This window comes from Copadichromis virginalis, linkage group LG9 (genome assembly GCF_057382275.1).
Source record: "Copadichromis virginalis isolate Kocher_CV1m ecotype Utaka linkage group LG9, C_Virginalis_male_GT1.1, whole genome shotgun sequence".
NCBI classification, from domain to species: Eukaryota; Metazoa; Chordata; class Actinopteri; order Cichliformes; family Cichlidae; genus Copadichromis; species Copadichromis virginalis.
The window spans coordinates 31,423,440-31,440,372 of NC_140626.1; the positions used below are offsets into that span (position 1 = coordinate 31,423,440).

The 16,933-nt window shown below is 45.8% G+C and overlaps 2 protein-coding genes across 3 annotated transcripts; one reads left to right on the forward strand and one right to left on the reverse strand.

Annotated features, from left to right (window-relative positions):
* Positions 1-446: 446 nt before the first annotated feature.
* On the reverse strand, positions 447-8,532 carry eif2s3 (eukaryotic translation initiation factor 2, subunit 3 gamma). Its single transcript, XM_085468971.1, has 12 exons — positions 8,420-8,532; positions 7,330-7,393; positions 7,123-7,250; positions 5,801-5,922; positions 5,500-5,594; positions 5,081-5,239; positions 4,395-4,529; positions 4,216-4,310; positions 3,978-4,122; positions 1,387-1,556; positions 1,125-1,297; positions 447-1,021 (listed from the first exon to the last, which is right to left on the reverse strand). The coding sequence occupies exons 1-12, from the start codon at positions 8,486-8,488 to the stop codon at positions 958-960; spliced, it is 1,419 nt and encodes a 472-aa protein (XP_085325097.1). The 5' UTR covers positions 8,489-8,532; the 3' UTR covers positions 447-957.
* A 1,587-nt stretch (positions 8,533-10,119) lies between these two features.
* On the forward strand, positions 10,120-16,923 carry klhl15 (kelch-like family member 15). Of its 2 annotated transcripts, none has more exons than XM_085468946.1 (9): positions 10,120-10,355; positions 11,387-11,474; positions 13,192-13,330; positions 13,437-13,625; positions 13,715-13,939; positions 15,109-15,270; positions 15,406-15,615; positions 15,826-16,016; positions 16,104-16,923. In XM_085468946.1, the coding sequence occupies exons 1-9, from the start codon at positions 10,295-10,297 to the stop codon at positions 16,861-16,863; spliced, it is 2,025 nt and encodes a 674-aa protein (XP_085325072.1). In that variant the 5' UTR covers positions 10,120-10,294; the 3' UTR covers positions 16,864-16,923. The 2 variants fall into 2 exon arrangements, with proteins under 2 accessions (XP_085325072.1, XP_085325073.1); XM_085468947.1 differs by lacking the exon at positions 10,120-10,355 and adding an exon at positions 12,754-12,862 and having other exon boundaries at positions 11,410-11,474.
* The last annotated feature ends 10 nt before the right edge of the window (positions 16,924-16,933 follow it).

The window sequence follows — 16,933 nt, forward strand, 5'->3', positions numbered from 1 at the left end:
GTAATTCATCATTGTATGGAATATACTACTGTTAGGTTTTAAAGGGTAATTTAAGCAATTCTAACGATCTGTAGCATCTGCACTGAGGCGGGAGGTCGAACCGTTCAGAACTCGCTTGACAATGATTAAGATTTTAGGATTTCTATACAGTTGAACAAATCCCCGCAATTCATCAGTGCGATTAATGGTTCAAAGCATTAAGAAACTGTTCATATTTAATTCTGCATAGTTTGTATGGCTTTTAAACTTACTCCCACACGTTTTTCAACGCTTTTTGACCTCGGGGGTATTTTCAACCCCTGACGGCAATTTCAAAGGGCAAAATGACGTTTTATTTTTAAATTTAATTCGGACCTCTAACAGCCATTCACACAATGAATGGACCAGTGTCTACTTTTAATAGTTTGTTGTTGTTTTTTTAAATTTGTAAGCTCTCTGGGACGACACAAAGTTTTTAATTTTATTATCACATAAAACAAAGAAAAGGGGGACAATCAAAAATCTTTAAAAAGAAAAAAAAAAAAAAGCATTTTTTTAAATTACAATTTGGACAAAATTAAAACTTATCCACTAAGTAATTTCATCTCTGAGTTTCCCTGTAACAGCAAGAATGATGCTCAAAGACGACCTGGTTCCTTCCAAATTGATTTTATTCCACCTGTAATCTGAGGTTAGTACAGATCATCTCCAAACTGGTTTCTGGAGTTTTGTTACGACAGTCTGAAGCGCCTCCTCCCTTCCTGGGTCCTCCTTCATCTCCAGCAGGAAGCAGAAGTTCAGAGCACGACTTTTGCATGTCGCTGCAGAGGAAGAGGAGCAGAGCGAGGAAGCGTCTTCAAACCGCCGATATGTCCGTGTTCACTTCCCCTCCCTCCTCCGTGTGGGGAACAAATAAAAATAAAAAATAAAAAAAACAAAAAAGAAGAGAAGAGTGTGATGGCCATGCGTTTGCTAGTCTCAGTCGTCGTCCACTGTGGGTGTGATGGTCACGCCTCTCCTGATTTGTCCCCAACCAATCAGACTGCAAGGAAGACAGAGAGAGTTACACATCAGGAGGCGTGTTCTGACACTGCAGCCACAAACATCTGTGCAAACACCACACACATCTCCGCCCTCACTCTTACCGCCAGTGTTTCTCCACACGTCTGCTCAGAGCGATCTTCTCTCCAACCTCTGTGCACACCGGGTTAGTCAGCACGATTTTGGCCAGATCAGCTTTGACCGCACTGACACGGCCGCCTGTCGACAGCGAGCCGATGTTTACCATCAGCACCTCGTTCTTGGACAGTTTCTGAACCTGCAGGTCAGGAAGACAGTCAGGCTGTTAATACCAAAGTCTGAGAAGCTCACACATCTTTCCTCCCTTTCCCGCAAGGCATTGCTCACCTTAGCAGCCTTCTTGTCTCCCTCTGTGCGGACTCCAAGCAGCCTCCTGAGCAGGAAATAGGAGATCTCGAGCTCAGTGAAGATCTCCGGGAGCGCTCCGACGGCGCCTAGCACCTGACCGACCATACGATCTGCTCGGCACAGCGTCGGGTCGATCTTAGTACCCACACCTGCACAAAACACATAGTTTACTCATGACTTCTCCACCATTTGGCTTGGTGCTGTAGTGACCAACTCACAAACATGATGAAGGGGATGGTGGTAAGTTTTGGGAGGACCAGGTCAAAGCTTAACACCGTTTCCATGCAGGGAGAGTAAGTGAAGGCGGTGAGGAGCTACAAATACCTGGGTGTTCACCTGGACTGGTGATGCAGCACCAAGGCTGTTTACAGTAAAGAACAGATGTAACTCTACTTCCTGAGGAAACATTTCTTTTAAAAAAAATACAGCAGTTTTTGTTGCGGCCATCTTTTGGCGCAGCATCACAGCCGGTGACACCAGGAAGCCAAACAGGACAGTTTGGCTCTGAAATCTCCGTTACAACCCAAAACAGCTCGAGAGGGTTTATCAGCAGGAGGCTCCTTTGACCCTCTGGTAGTAAGAACAGATGCAGGACCGCCGTTTCTTAAATTCAGTTTTTTATATTTGTTATCTTGTATCTTGTAGTATTGCAGCTTGCATGTGTGTGTACTCTGGCTTTTATTTATAAAAGCTGTTGTGTGTTTTTAATAATCTGTATTTGCAGTACTGCAGTCTTTTTACGGGGCGATTGTGGCTCAAGAGTTGGGAGTTCGCCTAGTAATCGGAAGGTTGCCGGTTCGAGCCCCGGCTTGGACAGTCTCGGTCGTTGTGTCCTTGGGCAAGACACTTCACCCGTTGCCTACTGGTGGTGGTCAGAGGGCCCGGTGGCGCCAGTGTCCGGCAGCCTCGCCTCTGTCAGTGCGCCCCAGGGTGGCTGTGGCTACAATGTAGCTTGCCATCACCAGTGTGTGAATGTGTGTGTGAATGGGTGGATGACTGGATATGTAAAGCGTTTTGGGGTCCTTAGGGACTAGTAAAGCGCTATATAAATACAGGCCATTTACCATTTTTAAGAGGTTTAATAAAATAAACAGACCTAACTAACCAACACCAAAGATAGGAAATCAACCCATCTACCCACCAACCAAGACAACCCAAACCCAACTAATACTACCTCTAATAACCAACCGACTAAAACTCAACCCAACTCTAACCCTCCAAACCCAAAAGAAAACCAAGCAATTTACAACCAACCAAAACAACCTAGTAGGGCCGGGCCATATCATACCGTTCACGGTGATACCGGTGTAATGTTCATAAGAAAATGAAATATCGCGATAGAATATGGGTAAAATTCGCGTGCGCAGTGCCTTTGTTTACATACGCACATGGCGGCGACGCAGAATGAGAAGAGCGAAAGCAGATCGTTGAATGAAACAGATGAACCAGAACTGGTTTGTAAAAATGCTGCAACTTCAGTGATGTGGAGCCGGTTTAGCTTTCGTCCCTCAGATACACAACAAAGCACTATTTTTGGTAGAGCATGCTAGCGGGCCGTTGTTATTACCGTGTTGTTTGGAAAATACGGCGCACTTAAAATCAATCATTTGATTTTTCTGAAAGTCGACAGAGCTCCTTATAATCCCGTGTGCCTTATGTATGAACTCTGGTTGTGTTACTGACCTCGAAACGATTTTATGTGCACGGCGCTCGAAAATCTGTCACATGTTTCAGTACGACTTTGCTGAGCTACGAAGCCGCACCGCTTGATGGGTTGTTACGGCTGTCGTAGGCGGAGCCTCGCGGAGTGATACGTACTGTGCTTCACCATAATATTACCGTATTGTGTGTATAAGCTCTTTTTAAGTTTTGTGGATATTCTACATGGTTATGCTGAGGATATGTCGGCCAATTTCCACTGGAAATGCCTTTTGGCTAAACTGTCAGCAAAGAATTTGCACTGTTACAGTTTTATATAACTTTAATGCAGATAAAACAGCTGCTTGTTTAAGTGAAAATACACTGATGGTTTTTTTCCCACTAATAAAGTTGTGGAGTTGTAAAGTATTTTGTCTCGTGTCAATTATATCGTCAGTTATATCGTCATCGCAAAATTTCAAATGTATATCGTGATGAATATTTATGGTCATATCGCCCTGCTCTACAACCTAACCTTTACCAAACCAATAAAAACAACCATCCAATCAACAAGCCTACCTCCTAACCAACCAATTAAAACAAACCAACCACCACAAACTCTGCCAGTACCATCTAAAAACCAACCAATTAAAATACAACAAAAAGAAAAAACCTCAACCTACATATCTGCCTACCAAAAAACCCCCAATGAAAACAAACCCAACCTACCACCTATAGCCTACACCAGCATTCCTGTCAAGTAAAAAGAAGCCAGAGATTAAACTCGACTCTTTCGCTGTTTTCTCACATATGTAATCTTTTGATTGTCTGAAACATGCATCTCTCACTATGATCACCAGCTTCTCTCTTTACAGCATAAAACTGCATTTACAGTGCAGTCAGGTAACACGAGAGCACAGAGTGCCTCTTACCGATGAGGCCTCCGGGAGCAGCGTACTGCAGATCGTTGTGCTCGGCGAACAGAGAGACGATCTTTGAGAAGATGGGTTTGCACATCAGCTTTCCCTCCTGGTCTTTGGACACAATACCTGGCCGCACCTCGATCTCCTGACCCACCTGGACACGCAGAGAAAGGCAGAGCAGAGTAAGGCGTTTGTGACTTCACACTGCTTCAAATCACCAATAATGTACTGATAAATACACTCTTACCTTGAGTACACCCTTAAGGATACTTCCTCCGGCCACACCTCCTTTCAGGTCGTCGACCTCACAGCCGGGTTTGTTCACATCAAAGGATCGAATGACTGAAACACAAAACACAGAACATTAAAACAAAACTCGAAACACTTACATAAAAGAATCAATGTTTGTGTTTTTACTCGTCTTACCAATGAGTCTGGGCTCGGATGTGAAATCTCTGACGGGCACGGGGATCATTTTGACGATGTACTCACAAACCACCTCGATGTTGTACTTCAGCTGGGCTGAGATGGGAATGATGGGAGCGCCCTCGGCCACTGTGCCTGCAGGAGGAACATTAAAAGCATTTTCACTTCAGAGTTCATCTAATTGTGTTTTTGCTGCAGAGCGCTGCGTGGCATGGGAGTTTCAAAAGGGGCAACGAGCAGCAACGGAAAGAAAACCCTCAAACACATACAAAAAATAAATAAATCCTTCATTTGCTCTTTCAAACCTTAAATGGAAGTGAAACTTAACTTAAAAAAATATATATCTTTGACATATATGTACAACAGAACTAACGCAGGGTTTGGACAGTGTAAATTCTGTAAACCCTGCTTAAATAAAGTGTTTAAAGCTCCAGTGGGTCGTATTCTGAGTGCAAGGTTGTATCATTTTAACTTTTTAATTATTCTATCATAAAAACCACACATGCATGCATGTTATATTAAAGGTTGCAGTGTTTCCTGGTGCTTTAAGTGACATTTCCTTTCCAGAAGTTAAAGTCTGGGAAACAACGGTGGTAAAATACGAAGGCTAAGTTGAGTAAAACTGCTAAACCGTCACACCTGAAATTCTAGAAATGGGCTACAAAATCTTTAAAGGGCTGACTCACCCTGCACGAAGGCCAGGATCTGCTCATACTGCTCTTTAGCCTGGCTCTCCTTCACCAGGTCAATCTTGTTCTGCAGGATGAGGATGTGCTTCAGCTTCATGATTTCAATGGCGGCCAGATGCTCTGATGTCTGGGGCTGGGGACACGACTCATTCCCAGCTGGCAGTTGAAGAGGACACAAAAACACAACGAGACAATTTTAATGTTTGGAGTCAGAGATGAGCACGATGCTGACTTTCTAATGTCATTAATCCTGGTAAAAGCATGGTCTGTTATATCCACCTCCTCTTTATCTGAACAGGGATAAGTTACCTGATTAGCGCCACTACAAAGCCAATTAAGGGGAAATGTGACAGTGCAATAAAGACGAAACACTCTTTCATAACACCTCAGCTTAATCAAAGTTTTCAGAGACCCACCAATCAGCAGGAGAGCTGCGTCCATAACGGCTGCTCCGTTCAACATAGTTGCCATCAAAATGTCGTGACCGGGACAGTCCACGAACGACACATGTCTGTGAGGAAGAAGACAGCCAACAGTCACCTTCATTTTCCCTCATTTACTTTATTTCTATTGTGCTCAAACATTCAATTTCTTCTCCAGAACAGAAAAGATCCCGAAAACATTTAGTTCACCATCAAAAAGTTGTTTTTTTGTTTGAGGATTCAGAGGTTCAGCCTCTGCATTAATGATAAAATGCTTTGCCTGTTCAGGTCTTACCTGACCAGTTTGAAGTTGCCCTTGGTGCCAGTGATGTCTGTGGGAAACTCGTCTGGAGTGCTGCTGCCACATGACCTGTAGCACTCTGGCCGGGGACAGCTGGGATCATCCAGCTTGTAGACCTACGACGTGTGGAAGAGAAGCAAAAACGTGAACTCTTCATCAGCATCTGTAAACCAGCGTTCATTCAGGAGGGGGCAGAACTACGTTTGAGATATTCAGCACACACAGCAGCTGCAGTCGGCAGTTTTTATTGTGTTTAGCGCTCAGTTTCACTTGACTACAAATACGATCTTTGTTTTGACTTCTTCTCTGTGACTCAAGCTCAAAGCTAAAAGGAACAACAACAGCACAACCAACAGTTCTTCCATATGTTCTACGCCGCCCCCTGGTGTCAACATGTAGAGAAACCCTTGGAAACCAAAATCAGCAAAATTATAAAGCAGAAAATTTCATCAGGGTGTCATTTGTTTACGCATATTTAGCATTTATACTATTTACACCTAGATGTTTTCCAAATAAGCAAACTAACACTCCATGATTGAGCTGATCATTGATCAGGTTTAAGCATTACTCACACAGACCTAGATATCAGCTGGCAACCCCCCACCAACCAGTGGTCAATAAGGAAAATAAAGTGTATTCCTCATTATAAACCACCAAATTTGAGCACTTACTGGAGGACTGCAGACCAGAATGTAGTCCTATGTGACGGGGGCTTTTCTCACCCACCAAAAGCTCGTTTTAAGGCATGAAAACCGTGACATGTAGAAGGAGGTCTGCAGATTTCAATCCTACCAGTCCGCAGAGTTTAATCAGCAATATTTGGACCCCATCATACCCGTTGTTTCAGCAGGTCATGCACCTCTCGCTGTGGGTATCCTGGGATATTAAGTTATACTCCAATTCCAACTTAAACCCTTAAACTCTGAACCAACAAAAAGGCCTCTGAATGAGCCAGAAGTTCGATTTCATACAGAATCTCATCATTTTAACTGAGTAAAACAAAGCAGTTCTTTCAAAGATGGTGTTAGACTTTGAGTAAATGGCTTTAATCACTCCCAACCTGGAGAAACTGGAACCCACAATCAGCATTCTTACAGGCTTTCTCTTATCACAGACATTTTATGCAAATGCACCGTTCCCTGTGGAAACAATTTGGATTGACAATAAAGTTAAATGTGTTTGTATTTGTCGCCTGTAGACGGGGAAGTTCACGTTTGAAAGAGTAAATCCTGAACATACAAACTTCCACTGCTCTTTAATCTCAAACACTCAGGTCCAAAAATAACACAAACATCTGAGAAAATACACTCCCTCACCTTAGCATTGGCATATCCAAGCTTGATGGTGATGTTCCTCTCCAGCTCATTCTTGAACCTGACGGTGTGCACGCCAGAAATAGCTTTCACTACTGTGGACTTTCCGTGGGCCACATGACCGATGGTGCCTAAGAGAGAAGAAGGCGGAGGTCAAAACGTCTATCAAACTCTACAGAGACATCGAATCCGATCAGCTGTCTCCCATACCGATATTGATGGTGGCCTGTCTGCTGATGATCTCCGGAGAGAGAGGTGTCAAGGTCGACACGTCCTGACAAAGAGAACAATTCAGATTAATGACTCGTCATGCCAGGACCCACTGCATCAGAGCGAGCGGCGTGCTTAATCCCAAAGAATAACGAGCAGCTCACAGGCGGAAACAAAACCACCCGGGATGGTTCTCATAAAGCAACACAGAACAGCAACAATCCCTCAAGTACTCTACTTTACCAACATTATAACAGAAATCACTGGGAATTTTATTGTAGGAGTGTCTAAAGAAGCAAAGTTTCAGGTGATGACTGTGTCTGGTAACAAAAGAGTTTGATGGCGACTACAATGTGTGAAGAGCATAAAACAGGACTATTTTAATGGACCAGGCCCTGATCACAGTTAAACAATAAGGTTTTGTTTCCCTTGTAGGACACATGCAGCACTACACGCAGTGTTTTGTTCTCATCTCGGTAAGTCACAACTAACGAGAACTTATGTTGAACAAAGACTAATGTTATTTAGTATAAACACACGAAAACACGCTGAAAGTCGTATCTTTGACCCACATCTTTTGGTACCAATTTCCATTTATATAAAAGGTGAGAATATGAGCTATAACAATGTAAATCCAATGAGTTAGAATGAAAGCTTTACAAGCTTCAGCTTTTTACAGCTTGGACTAACAAGAAGGATGTAAGCTTATAAATGTGTTTTTATGCCGAACTAAACATTAAGAACCATTTTCTAGATTCTAGCAAAGATGGAGCTAACTCCGTGGAGCTAACTAAAATTAAACCGGGATAAACAGGCTTCAATAACGCTGATAACTATGAATATCAAGTAAGTCTTTCAACGTGTGAATCGTGTTAAATGTGGCTGAAATAACGCTGTATTTCGGGCTGGAAGTGCAACGGGTCTGAGCTTTCCGCCCAGCCTGGGCCCTTGCGTCATGTGCCGGGTGGCGCAGCACCGGTATCCGTTACTATTCTCCCGGCCTTCTGTGACCGTTTTACCGAATCAACGGGCCACCGACAGCCGCCAACGTAAAACCACACTGCTGTAAGCACGATATACATACACTTACCAGAGTACTGAGGTCCTGTTTGGCCAAGTGAGGCTGACCGAGCGTTGTGCCTGACTCGTCGCCCGCCATCTTGAAAGAAAAGGGAATGAATAAGGAGGCCCGGCCGAATGCCTGATCTATCGATTAAACCTGCACTCCTCTTCGCCTAAAATGTTTTCAGACAAAATAAATTTTACTGCCTGGAAGCCTGGAAGATTTTATTACAGCTTTAGAAGAAGGGTTTTTTTTAGCGGTAACTTCCAGGTATAATTTTAAACTTAAGCGATCCGCCCAAGTAAAAGTGTAGTTGGGTCCTTTCTCGAGGGCTGATGCAACAACCGGAGCGGCTCTCAGTTTCTGCTGTAAATTTAAACCAGTTTAATAACCGCACACTGCTGCTGTTCGTATCTCATTAACAGCTGCTCATCAAGGAAACAGACATGCGTCCCAAATTTATAGTCCTCTTTTAAGAAAGAAGTGTACGTTCATCCATGTGACGGGTCCGTCGCGATTTAGTTACGTCATCTGACTAACTTTCTGTAGTTCTGGCTGTTTGGTCTATCTGAGTAGGATTACTATTATTTTATAGTAGTTCGGTTAAGTTAAAAAAAAAAACGCCATAAAGCCTTATATGGGGAGACGTTAGTTAGGCTATAGCAATTATGTACCCAGATTTCAGGAGTGGAGAATAGATTTGTAGTCCGTCACATCTGTGCAGTGGCAGCCATCCCGTTCAGCCTTGTTTAGAGTGAAATATCCTGTAAAATAACATTCATATCAATATGTTCTGTTTAGGATGTCCGCTGGCATTTTTAAGTGTCCTACTGGAAAACACACAAAGCCTCAGTGAAGTACATGAAAAACTACTCTGTGAAAAATAACTTTTGTTTTTCCAGCTAACTTCACTATTTGAAAATAACAAAAATATATTCCTATAAAATTATTATAAGACACGCCTGTTTCTATTTGCTCTCGCTCTCTCTCTCTCTCTCATTCCTGCTCTCCATTTTAGTCAAAGTGTGTTTTAAATCTGCATCACTGATTTGTGTCATTAAATTAGATCTGCTCTTTCTGCCCCAACAACAAAGTCTTATTTAAGCGATTAAATATTAGTTCTGTTAATATAGTTATTGTAGGGACGCTCTGAACTCGTCTACGGCCCAGATTCGGTGCACATGTATGTGCAGATTCCTGTGTGATAGATAAAACGCTGTGATTAAAGCCATTCACGCAGAGTGGATTCCCCACTCTGCGTGAATGGTACTCGTGGTCATTGATCAACGGTCATCATAATTTGTATGTTAACGATGATGAAACTGACACCAAGTTTCAGTCCTTATGCAGATGCACCGAAGAAGTCACGCTGATGAGTGAAAACACGACGTCCAGATGAACAAAGTGAACTTTCTGGGAATTCTTTACCTGGATGATTGAGGACTAACCATTTGTACATTTATGTGAGTGCATTATTCATGTGAAAGTGTGTAGCGTAGTTATTTTCAATAACTTTGGGGCTGTTTAGCATCTCTTTAAAGACAAAATCCTTTTAAGTGTTTTTGTGCTTTTTTCTCTTCGTGCGTGGTTTGAGTAAGTTAGCCATCATCGCAAACCGGCTATGTTTAGGGATTTTTTTCTTTCTCGTTGGAGTGATTCCTCTTGGTAAATACACGATCTTTGATGCAGCGCCGCACTACGCCCTTCAGTTCCGCCCAAAAGGGAAATGACGCCGGTGCAGAAAATGGCGTCCGCAGAGCCTGTGGTCCGCTGTGGCTTTTTACCCGTTTAATTTAGCTCCGTGTGGGGGGTCTGTGCGATTGGCAGATGGACGCTGATGCCAACATGGCAGTGCAACGCTGCCACCCGCTTTCTTGATCTCGGAATCGAACTCGCAACTTGATGTCCGACGGAGCCAGAGCTGGCTGGTCGAAGAGGGGTTGTGGAGATTCGCACCGCCGAGGTGAGACGGCTGGATTCAGGCTAAGCTAAAGCGGCTCCGCCGGTCTAAGCAGCTGTCGGAGCCCCTGTAGCTCCAACTCGGAGTCGTGACAGCGAGTTTAGCCAAACACGGAGCGAAATATCCGCTCAGTTTGCGACGGTTTCCTCCTTTATCTTCCACAAATGTACGCCGCCATGTTCCGTCAGTACAGCCGAGTGTGGGGACCGTTATCCGCCAGGGTTAGCCTTTGTTTTGGCGCTCCAGTCGCGGCTCGGAGCAAGCTGTCCCCCCGCTGCTGTTTGAAGAAGTAAACACGGAAACCGAGGGCAATTTAAACCGCGTGTTGGTGCAGATTTAACACGTTAGCGGGAGGCTTATTTTGGTGACAAGTGTGCGGATGTTTTCTTTTTCACCTGGAGGCAGACCCAGGTGAGGTCAGCCACCGGGTGAGAGAGATGAAAACGAGGCTAGACCGATTCAGCGAGCTGCTTTCTGTTGCCTACATCCCGTTTTCCCTGAAAGCAGTGCTGACAGGACTAATCAGCTATAGTCCCAAACAAGCTTAAACAAAGCCTCAACTTTCGTTAACAATTTAGCCTTAACACACATTTCCAGCTCCGCTAGAGTAGCTTAGCATGATCCTCATTTCTCAGAGGCGGAAGACATTTGGCATATTCACAAAAGCATTAATATAATAAAAAATCTCAATCTTCATAATTAAAACATCTCAAACTGGGACACGCACGCACACGTGGGACCTGACTTGGAGAGCAGGTTGAGAAGAAACACCTCTCACACAAACGAATGTATCTGTTCAGTACTTGTCGCTTTAACGTTGGATTTTCCTTTAAATTGTCACAGGTGAAACTCTTACCAAAGAGCCAGTAAATTAAATATTCATGTAAACTGCAGAGGATGTGTGTTTTACAGCACTTCTGTGCACGAGAGCTGTGATTTACAAGGCCCTGAATGCACCGTGGACTGTTTGATGGGTATCCTCTTCATCTAAGCCTTCTTTGTCTCTGAGAGCATCTTTTTCTGTCTCCCGTCAGAACCAGGCAAGCACAAACACAGGAAATGCGAGCGGCCCCTTAGCGCTCAGCCGTCGAAGCCTGTGATTGTTCGCCCGGGCTCCAAAAGGTACGTCAAACACGCAGAACTGCACCATAAATATACATTTTTATCTCCACGCTGCCCTCCTCCAGACCATCTGCCTCATTTCGGCCGCTGAGTTTTAGGATGTGATGGGGGAAGGGCGAGGGGTCAAAGGTTAAAGTCTTGGCTCCTTAAATTTAGCTATGATACCAGTGATTTTTAATGCTTTAGAAGTAATAGAAGTTATTCTATCAGATTTATTTCCACTTCTTCATGTACAGATGATGAAAAAATAACAATACTTGTAGTTAACTGAAATACCGAACTTAAATCGCTAGTAATAGTGATTCGATGGGTTATTTCCCACGTTTCTTTCCCATACACGCCGTTATTCCTGTCACCCATAGCTTCCATCTCCTACAAAAGTAACCTTCAGTTTTCTGTCCTTCCCATATTTTGAATCTCTTCCACGTCTCATTTTCATTTGTTTCTTAAGTATTGGTGTTTAATTAGATCTTTATTTTGGTTGTTAAATTCCAGTTTATTACAGTCTGGGTGGTTTTAAATTCAGGGGTTATTTTGGTTTCATCTCTTGAAAACAATAACTTTATATCTGACCCCAGAGTCTGAGCTTTTACCATCTGTGTCTTCAAATAGGGGGAAAGAACACAATCTCATATTTAGACTGAAGTTCGGACCCAAAAAGCTACATCAGGGTATCGTATGATTTCGCTGCACGTCAGCAGCAGAAGAGCTGACGTAGCTAAAAGCAGCATCAGTTTGGAGGGATTTCTCTTCTCCCGTTCGGTCTGTGAGGAGGTCGCATGTAGTGAAACTGAGAGCAGAGGAAGTAGAAACGGGCACGGTGTGCATCACTAGTCAACTAGACCTTTAAAAGGTGATGCTCTTGCTAGCTGGAGGTGCTGGCCTCGTACCGTGATTGTTGTCATGAAGTTATCAGAGTCTGACAGCAAAATCTTGGAGGATAATCAGCAGGTAACCAACAGAATCCTAAATACAACTGATTTCCATGCCAGCCTGTTCCTGAGGTGGATAACCTCCAAGATTTCCCCCCAAAAAACAAAATGCAGGCTGTAATAAACTGGAATCCTCTTTTAATCCCACCATCATTTTACCTCCATTCAACTTTTATTTATATTTTTTGTATCATGATGAGTAAACGCACTGAGTTGATCATGTATATGAACACTAAACTGCTGAAATGAGACTAAAAGCATACGGATGATTTCTGATTGTAAATCACATGTTTCTGGTGGAAGTTTGCAGGCGTTCACGCTTTAATTGTGTTGGCTTTGTCGTCCAGGTGATTGACGCTCAGAAAAGGGACTTTGTTAGCATCTGCTGGACACAAGGGGCACTGTCCTCTGATTGGCTCGGACAACCCCCTCTGACATGCCCGTGGCCAATCAGAGGTGAGTGTGCTGCGTGTGTGTTTACGTTCTCGGTGAGCACGTGTGAGTTTCTGTGTGTTTGTGTTGTGTGTGCCTCGTGTGAAGGGTTTTCTCTCTTCTCCGTCAGCTGGTGTGTTGCAGTTGGTGCGCGGCGGCTGAAGTGCAAAGCTTTTTAACATCCCTTTAAACGACCTTCCAGCTCCTCGCTTACTGTTTCTCAGCACCTTTGTGTCCTTGGAGAGACGTCTCTTCTCTGTGTGTTCAGTTGATTTTCGTGTGGTTGTCATTTCCTCACGGTTCATCCCTTTCTCCTCGTTCACGCTTCTCTTCTGGCTCGCTCGCGCCTTCAGGTGTGTTATGTCGGGGGCGGATGTGGAGGTGTACCTGTCTCAGGTGCACGATGGGAGCGTGTCGTCGGGCTTCAGGGCGCTGTACGAGGAGCGTCTGCTGCTGGACGTCACGCTATTGATCGAGGAGCACCACTTCCAGGTACGCAACTACAGCACATGTCACACAATGGTCCATTTGAAGGATGACTCTAGGTTTGGCCTTTCTCCTCCTTTGACCCCGTTTGGTTTGCTCCTCCCACTTTCAGGCCCACAAGGCGCTGCTGGCCACCCAGAGCGACTACTTCCGGGTCATGTTCACGGCAGACATGAGGGAGCGGGACCAGGACAAGATCCACATGAAGGGGCTGACGGCTGCTGGGTTCGGCCACATTCTCCGCTTCATGTACTACGGCTCGCTGGAGCTCAGCATGCCCACGGTGCAGGAGATCCTGCAGGTAACTCGCACGCAGTTCAACGGAGCTCCTTGTGAGCCTCAAAATTCAATCCGCAGTCGCTTTAAGAACGCGTCTTCCTCTCCCCGCAGGCGGCCATGTACGTCCAGCTGACGGAGGCGGTGGAGTTCTGCTGCTCCTTCCTGCTGGCTAAGATCTGCCTTGAGAACTGCGCCGAGGTCATGCGTCTCCTGGAGGACTTCAGCGTGGGCGTGGAGGGCGTCCAGGAGCAGCTCGACAACTTCCTGCTCGAAAACTTTGTCCCACTCATGAGCCGACCCGACTTCCTGTCCTACCTCAGCCTCGAGAGACTGCAGGTTTGATCAAACGAGCGCAGATTTTAACTATAAATGCAAAACGTGCTTGTATGTCGCGCTTTTCTTTGTTATGAAGTCTGAGGAAAAGTTGTTAAAGCGACAGTTTAGAGTCAGTTTGACAAAGAAAGACGTTTCTAAACTGATAAAATGATCGACTATAATCTTTATTTATAGAAAGATTCTGGAACTAAACTGTTTTACTTCTTTCTGATTTAAAAAAACTCATCTGAAAATGTGTGTTTACTCTTCTTAATTTGCACTCCTGCAGGCATCCTCACACCTTTAATAGGAGCGTGTTTTATTGACAGTCCTGGGCTGTCTGACTCCTGGTGTGTGTTTTAAAGAAAAATGCAAATACATTAGTGAGGTACAAATGGCCCAGACTGCAAGAGAAATGTTTCCCGGGGGGTTCAGGAAAAAGCGATGAGCAAATTAAAGGCACATTTGCTGTTCTCAGTACTCATAAAGTGCATTTTATGCAGCAGCTGTCGGTAAATACCAACGAGAGAGTTTAGCGGTTTCATGGTGGATAAATCTCACCGTTAAAGTCAAACTAATCCAAAGTAAAGCCTCCACGGTCCTGTTTAAGTCCTTTTTTAACCTTCTCGTTCCTGTTATGTGTTAATTCGTGCAGATGTCAGTAAAGTCATGTAGCCAGCTTTAATAAGGAGGTGGAAACATAACCTGAATTCATTCCTATGAAGTGTTAGTTAATCTGAGACAAAGCAGCAAACACAGAGTGTGCAGCTGTGATCACAGCCTCTCTGTGAGCTGACGGTGCAGAGACGTATGTGGAGAATAAGAAGTTCTCCCTGAGAGGCAGAGGAGGTGTAAGAAAGAGACGGGAGAGGAAGATTATTACTTTGAGATGTAGCAGCTGCTCAGTGACATTTGATAGAATAGAAATTTAAAGCTTACGTGTAATCGTAGGTTTAGACCTGCAGAGACTCGGGCACATGCACAGGTCTCTGATGGGATGGATTTTCTGTTTTGGGAGTAATATTTTGTTGAAAATGCTCCAGAGATGCCTTAATGTTTTCTGCTGTATTGCATTTTCTTATCTGCACTGTTTTCTCTAGTTGCTGTGGATTGATCTCTTGTGGTCTCTGTAGTGTTTGTGGAAGTTGCAGTGGCAACAAACCTGCTCTGCCCCTCTGTGTCTGATCCAGGCGTACTTGAACAGCGACGCTCTGAGTCGCTTCCCAGAAATCGAGCTGTACGAAGCAGTGCAGGCGTGGCTGCGGCACGACCGGCGGCGCTGGAGGCACACGGACACCATCGTGCAGTCCATCCGCTTCTGTCTCATGACCCCGGCCAACATCTTTGAGAAGGTGAGCGCTGCTTTCTGACCGACGTAAATGGGGGCGGTCGCCTTCATTTTTTGAACTCCGTTGGCTCGACGCAGGTCACCGTAGCAACGTTAAGCCTACAGCCAGCCCCATAATTCACAGCTTTCCTCCACTCAGGTGAAGACGTCGGAGTTCTACCGTTACTCCAGGCAGCTGCGGCAGGAGGTCGATCAGGCTCTCAGCTACTTTCATGATGTCAACCAGCAGCCTCTGGTGGAGACGCGCTCCAACCGCATCCGCTCCGTCCGCCCGCAGACGGCCGTGTTCAGGGGAATGATTGGCCACAGCATGGTCAACAGCAAGATCCTCCTGCTGCAGCGTCCAAAGGTAGCCGCTCGTTTACGTACAAAATTGGCTACATGCTTGTACCTTTTTGTGTGCTTCCTGTCTGACACGTCTATCTTGCCTCCCTTTCTGAGCGCTCCTCGTCCCATCGGCTGTTGGGGAGAATATCTCCGAGTTGCCTCGCTGAGCCTGTAATCCTCCTTTAAAGTTCAGGATGGAGTGTTTGGATCTAACTGGTTACCTGTGTCTCAGGTGTGGTGGGAGCTGGAGGGACCTCAGGTGCCGCTGCGACCCGACTGCCTGGCCATCGTCAACAACTTCGCCTTCCTGCTGGGCGGAGAGGAGCTGGGGCCCGACGGTGAATTTCACGCCTCCTCTAAAGTGTACCGCTACGACCCTCGACAGAACTCGTGGCTACGCATGGCGGACATGTCTGTGCCCAGGTGAGAGAAGCCCGAGGTCATGGCTGCATAGTGAAGAGCTGATTTCCTCGCCAACCTTCTTCTGAGTTGTTTGTTTGTCGTTCGCAGGTCAGAGTTCGCCGTGGGCGTCATTGGAAAGTTTATTTATGCCGTGGCGGGCCGCACGCGAGACGAGACCTTCTACTCCACGGAGCGATACGACATCACAGAGGACCGCTGGGAGTTCGTGGACCCGTACCCCGTCAACAAGTACGGCCACGAGGGAACCGTCCTGAACGGGAAACTGTACATCACGGGCGGCATCACCTCCTCCTCCACCTCCAAACAGGTGTGCGTGTTCGATCCGGGCCGGGAAGCAGGAGGTGGGGGCGGAGGGGGGAGCGCGGGCGGGTCGGACTCACACAGGACACGCGCTGGCCGCGGCCCGCTGCTGCCCGGCACCCACGCCAGCTGCTGGGAGAACAAATCTAAAATGAACTACGCCCGCTGCTTCCACAAGATGATCTCTCACAACGGGAAGCTGTACGTGTTCGGAGGCGTGTGCGTGATCCTGCGGGCGTCCTTCGAGTCGCAGGGCTGCCCGTCCACGGAGGTGTACAACCCAGAGACTGACGAGTGGACCATCCTCGCCTCCATGCCCATCGGGCGCAGCGGTCACGGGGTGGCGGTGCTGGACAGGCAGATCATGGTGCTGGGCGGTCTGTGTTACAACGGCCATTACAGTGACTCCATCCTCACATTCGACCCAGAGGAAAACAAGTGGAAGGAGGACGAGTATCCCAGGATGCCTTGCAAACTGGACGGTCTGCAGGTGTGCAGTCTGCACTTCCCAGAGTACGTGCTAGAGCATGTGAGACGCTGCAGCTGAGGTCTGCTCCACCGCACGCCTCCTTTTATAGAAACGCACCGTCACGGACTGAAGTTTCCTGCTGAGGGGT

Coding starts and splice junctions, on each gene's coding strand:
- eif2s3 (XM_085468971.1), bottom strand. CDS start 8,488: ATGGCGGGCGACGAGTCAGGCACAACGCTCGGTCAGCCTCACTTGGCC. Junction 5,923..7,122: donor TTGGATATGCCAATGCTAAG/GTGAGGGAGTGT, acceptor CACACGTCGTAG/GTCTACAAGCTGGATGATCC. Junction 5,595..5,800: donor GGCAACTTCAAACTGGTCAG/GTAAGACCTGAA, acceptor TCTTCCTCACAG/ACATGTGTCGTTCGTGGACT.
- klhl15 (XM_085468946.1), top strand. CDS start 10,295: ATGTCCGACGGAGCCAGAGCTGGCTGGTCGAAGAGGGGTTGTGGAGAT. Junction 13,626..13,714: donor CGGTGCAGGAGATCCTGCAG/GTAACTCGCACG, acceptor CTCTCCCCGCAG/GCGGCCATGTACGTCCAGCT. Junction 16,017..16,103: donor GCGGACATGTCTGTGCCCAG/GTGAGAGAAGCC, acceptor TGTCGTTCGCAG/GTCAGAGTTCGCCGTGGGCG.